We start from the raw sequence: 6,656 nt of genomic DNA, 5'->3' as shown, positions 1-6,656 counted from the left end.
CCTATTCGGCTAACTCAATGTTTTACCCAATTCAAACCTTTTGGGAATAAAACGTTTTGTTTCAGGAATTTCCATATCATTTAAATGTGAATGCCACGTTATAATGCAAATACAATACACAAAGAATCTTATCCCCGGGAGATTTGAATTGGGTACAACATTGAGTTAGCCGAATAGGTCTATTCGAGGGAGCTTTTAGCTTAGTGCCAGTCTCTCTTCAACATTTAATCAACTTAATTTCTATACAGTCGAACCTGTATTAAGCGGCACCGTATTAAGAGGACCTAAAAGGTCACCCTCTATTAATCGGTCAGTTTTCAAAGTCCCGAAAATTACGTCCCTTGATGTACTGTGATTTCGACCTCTATTAAGCGGTCGCGGTCACCATTTGTGAAGTCCCAACAGGACCTTTTCTATTGTCTTGACTTGTATTAAACGGTTACACGGGGTCAGTTACATGTTCATAAAGTTTCAAATACTGTAACACACGAGACTATAATTGGTTTCCTTGCTTATTTTCGCAAATCATAAAAACGCAGGAAATGAATGTTTCTACATTTGAGGTCAAACGTCTGCTCTGATCAGCACTGGAGATAGAATTCTTTGAACTGTATTTCTTGCTACCTGAATTAGGCTGTAACCCTGTATTTTAAAAGCCGTCACTTAGCCATTCCCCGAGGGTGACCGCTTAATACAGGTTCGACTGTACTCTGAATGGTACTGTTATACCTGCCTCCTCCACAGGCTTTCCCAAGGCTTTCTCAAGGCTCAGTAGAGAGCACTAAGGGAGAGAAGAACGCCAGAAACAACAAGCGAGAAGCGCGACAGGGGAATAATGGCACAAATATTCCCCAAAAAGTGATCGCGAGCGACGAGGAAAGAGTCCCCTGTCATGAAACAAAACCCATTATTATATTATTCATTCAAAATATTTCTCCGTTCCTGATTGGCTAAAATGCAAGGCATAAGTCACCATAACCAGCTATTGTCGAACAAAATTTGGAAGAATTTTGCGATGTTGAACTGATGACGTCAAGTGTGGAGCAAAATTGACAGATGATCGAACCGTTAGCCGGGAAGACCTGGGGTCGAGTTAATTTGAGTTGTTTTGGTGGTGAGTACAAAATGGCGGAACATTTTACTCGTTTCACGGCGAACTAATGTCTAAAAACATAGCAAGAAGACAACTCCACAGGCGGCATCTGCTATTTGCAGTATATTTGCAGACCTGAACAGCTCTTTATCTCCTAAAATTCCCGATAAACATACAGTCTCGAGATGAACTCAACATCGACGAAGGTAAGCTTGTTTAGGCATTGTTTTGAATGAACAATAAAACAATTATTGCACAATTCGGCTTTCGTATCATCTGAAGAATTATGGAGATCGAGGAGGGTGTTATCCTAGACAATAGAACTCACTTGCATGTGACCAGATCGTGTATCTTGAAAACCGGATGCGCCAGTCGTGCCAGCAAATAAAATTTTCTCAGTCAACCGTAAAAAAGGATAATTTATTGCATTTTTAATTGTTTTATTTTTAAGTTGGCGGGTACACAAAGCACTAAATGACTGGTCCCACTGTTGCCATCGGGGCCACTCATTAAGTACTTTTCCCTACATTCTGACTAGTATTTTTAATTGTGTTTGGTCTCAGACTGGTCAAGGCTCAGTTCCTAAAGCAATTGGAAAATCACTGTTATTAATTCCGAATTATTTCTTGGCCACGGCTTAACTGAAATAATAATATGGGAGGTTAAGGTAGCTTTTTTTACCAAATAAAACCATCCACCTTCAAAATATGAAGGAAACTAGGCTTTTATCTACTTGAGAGGAACGCGCTATCAAACTAACTCCTTCTAATGGTGGACAGCTCGTGACGGTCAGTAACAATCACGGTGAAATCTCCTTTAATCATGACCGAAACTTACAGGTGATGGTCCGAGCCAGTTTCCACCGTTTAAGGAAGAAACAAAGCAAAAACGCACTTTCAGGGGTTAACAAGTATGTTTTTCCCAGAGATGCACTATTCAATCCTCCCTTGATACATGGCCTCGGGGGCTTTTCCTAGGCGTAGCCCCGGCACCAGCGCGCGTTATTGGGAAAATGTCAAGCGTTTTCCTGGATTCTACTCTGAATCCATATTCAGTAGTGACTATAATGGCCTAAAAATACACAGACACTTGTTACTCTTCAGATGCTTTACTTTATATTTCCTACAGTGGACTACACTATCAGAGCTATGTAAAAACTATACCACTACACCAGTCTTAGTACAATGCTACAAGGGGTTCAGAAGAGGGAATAATGTTATAAGTTCAGGTCATCGTTTCGTTTCGTCCAATAAGGCTTCTGGTTTCGTCTTAACGCAAGAACACTGCCAAGACGTCTGCCTCCCCTACGTCATCTGGAAGAAAATAAAGAAAATAGAATTAAGAAGAGTAATCCTTACAGCTCTTTCCATGTTGGAGATCACCAACTATACTAGTCGGCAGATTGAACTAGCCGATCAAAAATTAGCTGCTAATTACAACCAGAACACAAATGAAAGACCAGAAACAAAAGTCAATATCGACGGGGCAACTAACTAGACAAGCTTGCATTCGAGTATAAAATTTAAAAGAAAAAAACTTGAGGATATTTCGGTTTGCAAGACAAACCTTCCTCAGGGGCTTAAAATGAGAAAGAAAACTTAAAATGTAGACCTGAAACAGATCGTTACAGAGTAAAAGTTTGAACATTTTTTTAAAAAAACAGATAACCATTGGTATAGATAACTAGGTAATATCCGCTATCAGCGAGCTTGGTCAAGTCTGTTCGTTCCTTGAGGGAATTAAAAAGTGTTTTCGCTCTTGATCTTTCAAGACGAAGTGAGCGTCCCGATCCTTTCTGACTGAGACTGTGTTCACACGGCAACGGACGAATTTTCGACCGGTTGAAAATTCGTTCGTTTAGGCGTTCCTGTCACTCACAAGCGACTGTAAAGGTTTTGTACAAACAAAATAATTTTCAGCGGGAGGGGTATAGTCGCTAGGGGCTCCGTGTAGACTTCTTCTGTGTCGTTTGTTGTTCTCGGAGAGAGACAACAAGGAAATGTGAGACGTCGGTGCTCAGGCTATACAGGTAGTCGCCTACACAGCAGTCTTAATGGTTGTCACGTGGGGTGGATCTTTCGTCATCAACCCCATAAATAATCTCCCGCTACCCGCAACCCGCAACCCTCAACCCCCCTCTCCATCCCCCAATGAGTGTGATAATATTCCAATAACCAAGAATTCTATTCCTTTTTGCCAGTTTGCTCTTTTTTAACTTTTCGCCAAAAAATAAAAGATTAGAAACACTTCGGAAGCTGAATTAATGTCAACAGACGCAATGTGTTGGTTGACTCACTTTTCTCCTCCCATTTAGTGTATTTAGATAACTTGCTGTACAGTATTGGGTTTTCGTATTGGTGACCCCTCTCCCAGTCACATTCTTTCCCGGCAATTACCATCCACCCGGTATCACAGGCGCAATTTCCTGCATATCCCCGATTGATGAAGAAGTACCGCTTCTTTGTTGTGTCTCCACTGATTGAAAAGTAGTTCTTTGACTCTGTTTTGATATCAGACCACTGGCTGCTGTGAGTCAGTTTGGAGTCGCTAAACTAGTTTTGGTTGTTCGTCTCCTTGGCGTTGAATTTCAGTTCCACCTTTGACTTTCCTCCTTCATAAAGACCAACTCGAGCCTAGTAATGAAACATATTTCAACTTTAGTTATGCACATATTTCCCGCGGTCAAGACATTTCTGCAGTAGTTATCCAGTTTAAATTAAGCAGTTACACAGTATTACGCATAACATCTTTCTAGGCGCAAGTTTGCGATTGTTTTGAGTACCTCAGATGCGTCAAACATTTCCCAGTTCAAGACTATCCGGTTATTGTAGTGATCGCGGTACTTGTTAGTGACGTTAAGAGCTTCCACTTCATCCTCGGAGGAGGTTTGATTAGATTTATAAACTTCATACACATTTTTCTCCACTCCGCCCACAGCCTTAAATACCATCGTCCAACCTAGATAAAAAGCGTTAATCACAGTGAGTCGATTAAGAACTATGACGTCAAAAATTTCAGTAAGTGATCTACTTCCTAATTTACAAAGTGGCGGATCTGCGTTTTGTTCTCAAGCCCCACCGCTTTCAAAGGAGACGCCACGGAAGCAACAAACGTTGCATTTTTTTCCTCTCAAAATCGCTGCCAACAAGGCTCGAAGCACTGTCGGAAATTCCAAACCTTTCATGGACCAGTTCAAAAATAAGACAGAGGAGAGGGTCCAGACATAATAACTTTTAATACTCAGGAAAGAAAAGTATAGAAAAGAATAACACAAAAAGCCAAAGAAATATGTCGACTGAAGGCTGACTGAAGAACTGGCGATTTTTTAAAGCTAAGGGTGTTGTGAACTTGAAAATATTTGAAATAAACAGTAGTTACAATTAAATTTCTACTCTGCTCGCCATAGACTATCCAATAGCTTTTTTATAGCTGAGTCAGTTAGAGCATCCAGACTGGAACTCGTGGGTTCGATTCGCACCTAGAGTTCAAAATTTGTCGTCTGAGCTTTCTGGTGTTAAAATTCTCCTTATTCCAAATACTAAAGCGTTTATTTCGAAAGACAAGAAAGACTTATGCAGATCTCGAAAGGTGTATCAATATTCATTCCTCACTAGATTATGGCTCTATGTCACTAACCTCCAGCGTCCATGTCACAGAAAACTGGAAATGCAGTTTGGGGGACTATAAAAGAAACTAGAGAAAATTTGAGTTCTCATTTACATATTAGGAATTGAAGATCGTTGAAGGGTTGAAAAAAAGAATATATGATATGGTTTCGAATCCCATCTGGGGCTCAAAGTTTTTCTGTGTCCTCTTATGGATGATTCTTTACATCTCCCTTTATTTCCTTTATAATATTAATATCAGTGGCATAGGTTAGAGTTATTTTCACATGCTGTTTATATATAGGACTTTTCATTCCATCCGCTTGGTTTCCCTCCAACAGTCAGCAATACTTGGAAACTCCCGAACAAGGTCAATTTCATCAGCGTGAAAGTGCATAATTTACACCATACAAAAATTTGGACAGATTTGTAAAGAAATACTAGAGTTTGCGCCTTTGGCCCCACGGATATTATATATTCCTCGTTTTTCGTTGTTAAAGGCCGGGTACCCCGTATATTTAGGACCCTAAGTGCCCTGTATTGAAATATAAATACTTAAGGCTTGCATTGCTAACAGGCCTTTGGTGAAGCTGCAAGGGCTAATGTCCACTGCATTGTTTTTGAACTGAATACAGAAACATTGATGAGGTCACATGAACTTTTGTAATGACTTTAGCTCCAGTCAGCTGCATAAAACGTAACATTGCTGACGTCACTGGTAAAATCAGATATGTTAGAGACCTTTAAATTCTAAGACGACAGGACGACAACGAGGACGAGATTTTGTCCAATACAAAGAAGTGTGCGCACATGAACCAGCTTCATTTTGGCAGGAAAACACGATAGGCGTCATCATTCTACTACGGATTTTAGCAAGAATGTACTAGTGGCAGTAGCTAGTCCATTTTTGCCTTTTCGCTTCCAAGGAGCGTGGTCCCGGGCTAGTTAAAAGACGTTTTGAGCGACTCACGTCCGGCTATTTGGGCAAATAGTCTCTACAACAGTAAAGAAACTTGATATCGTCAAGGAATTCTAAAATGAAAAAGACTTCACTTCTGGTTGACATGCGTCGCTCAAAACGCCCTTGGTTATGCACCCTTCTAATTCCAGACTCAGGTTGTACGAGGTGTTTACAGTTGTAAGATCGCTCAAATGTTGCGCCCCCCAAATTTATTCCAGCTCGCAGAGCAAAAGAAAAGGCTGGATGTTGATTGAAGTGAAGATAAATACTCAGTACTTACCAAACGGATATCCCAAGAGTTCCATCCTCATAGAAATATGGCTATACCATGTCTTAGGATGTACCCGAATGTAGCGTGCAACTATGGTAGGCTGCAAATTGTTCTTAACCACAGTGTGACGGTCCCGGTTTGCCTGAAAAACCTGCAGCGGTAAATGAAATGTTATTAAACTTTAAAGATCCTGGTCATAATAAATTTTGCGTGTTTTCCTTTTTGTGGAGAGAAAAAATTGGGTAAATCCTGCAAGTAAAATTTAGATGCAACAAAGGTTCAAATTAGCACCCGGGGTGCTTACTTCATTGTCTGCGCCGAGAGGGGTCGCCTATGAAATTGCACTTATTTCATTCAAGCGACTAAACGTATCAGTGCCAGTAGTAACAAAACATGTTGACGTGAATGGTACAAAGCTCCCTCTCCTTCTCTTCTGAGGGAGAGGGGTGTTTAATAAAAGGGGGAGTTTCATTTCGCCCCATGTAAGGTAACACAAGACAGACTTGGATTCAGGCTGGAATCCAGGACATGGAATCTGGATTTCTTGTCACTGGAACTCATGGATTACGGATTCCAATTGTTAGCAGGATTCTGGATACCTTGAGCTGAAGTCCAGATTCCAAAGCCCTGGATTCTGGATTCCGGATCCCGAATTCGGGGATCGGGATGACTTTACAAGGGGCAGTTTTTTTTTTTTCATACTGGCGACGCTATTTCGAACTTTCA

At 40.8% G+C, this 6,656-nt stretch overlaps 1 protein-coding gene across 1 annotated transcript; it reads right to left on the bottom strand.

Moving 5' to 3' along the window:
• Window positions 1–2,072: 2,072 nt before the first annotated feature.
• LOC140941722 (uncharacterized) lies at window positions 2,073–6,086 on the bottom strand. The gene is made up of 5 exons (XM_073390736.1): window positions 5,940–6,086; window positions 4,730–4,774; window positions 3,876–4,051; window positions 3,390–3,726; window positions 2,073–2,406 (listed from the first exon to the last, which is right to left on the bottom strand). The coding sequence occupies exons 1-4, from the start codon at window positions 5,968–5,970 to the stop codon at window positions 3,646–3,648; spliced, it is 333 nt and encodes a 110-aa protein (XP_073246837.1). The 5' UTR covers window positions 5,971–6,086; the 3' UTR covers window positions 2,073–2,406; window positions 3,390–3,645.
• Between the last annotated feature and the right edge of the window lie 570 nt (window positions 6,087–6,656).

The sequence above is a fragment of the Porites lutea genome, chromosome 6 (genome assembly GCF_958299795.1).
Source record: "Porites lutea chromosome 6, jaPorLute2.1, whole genome shotgun sequence".
Lineage (NCBI taxonomy): Eukaryota > Metazoa > Cnidaria > Anthozoa > Scleractinia > Poritidae > Porites > Porites lutea.
This window is presented reverse-complemented; position numbering and strand designations above follow the sequence as displayed.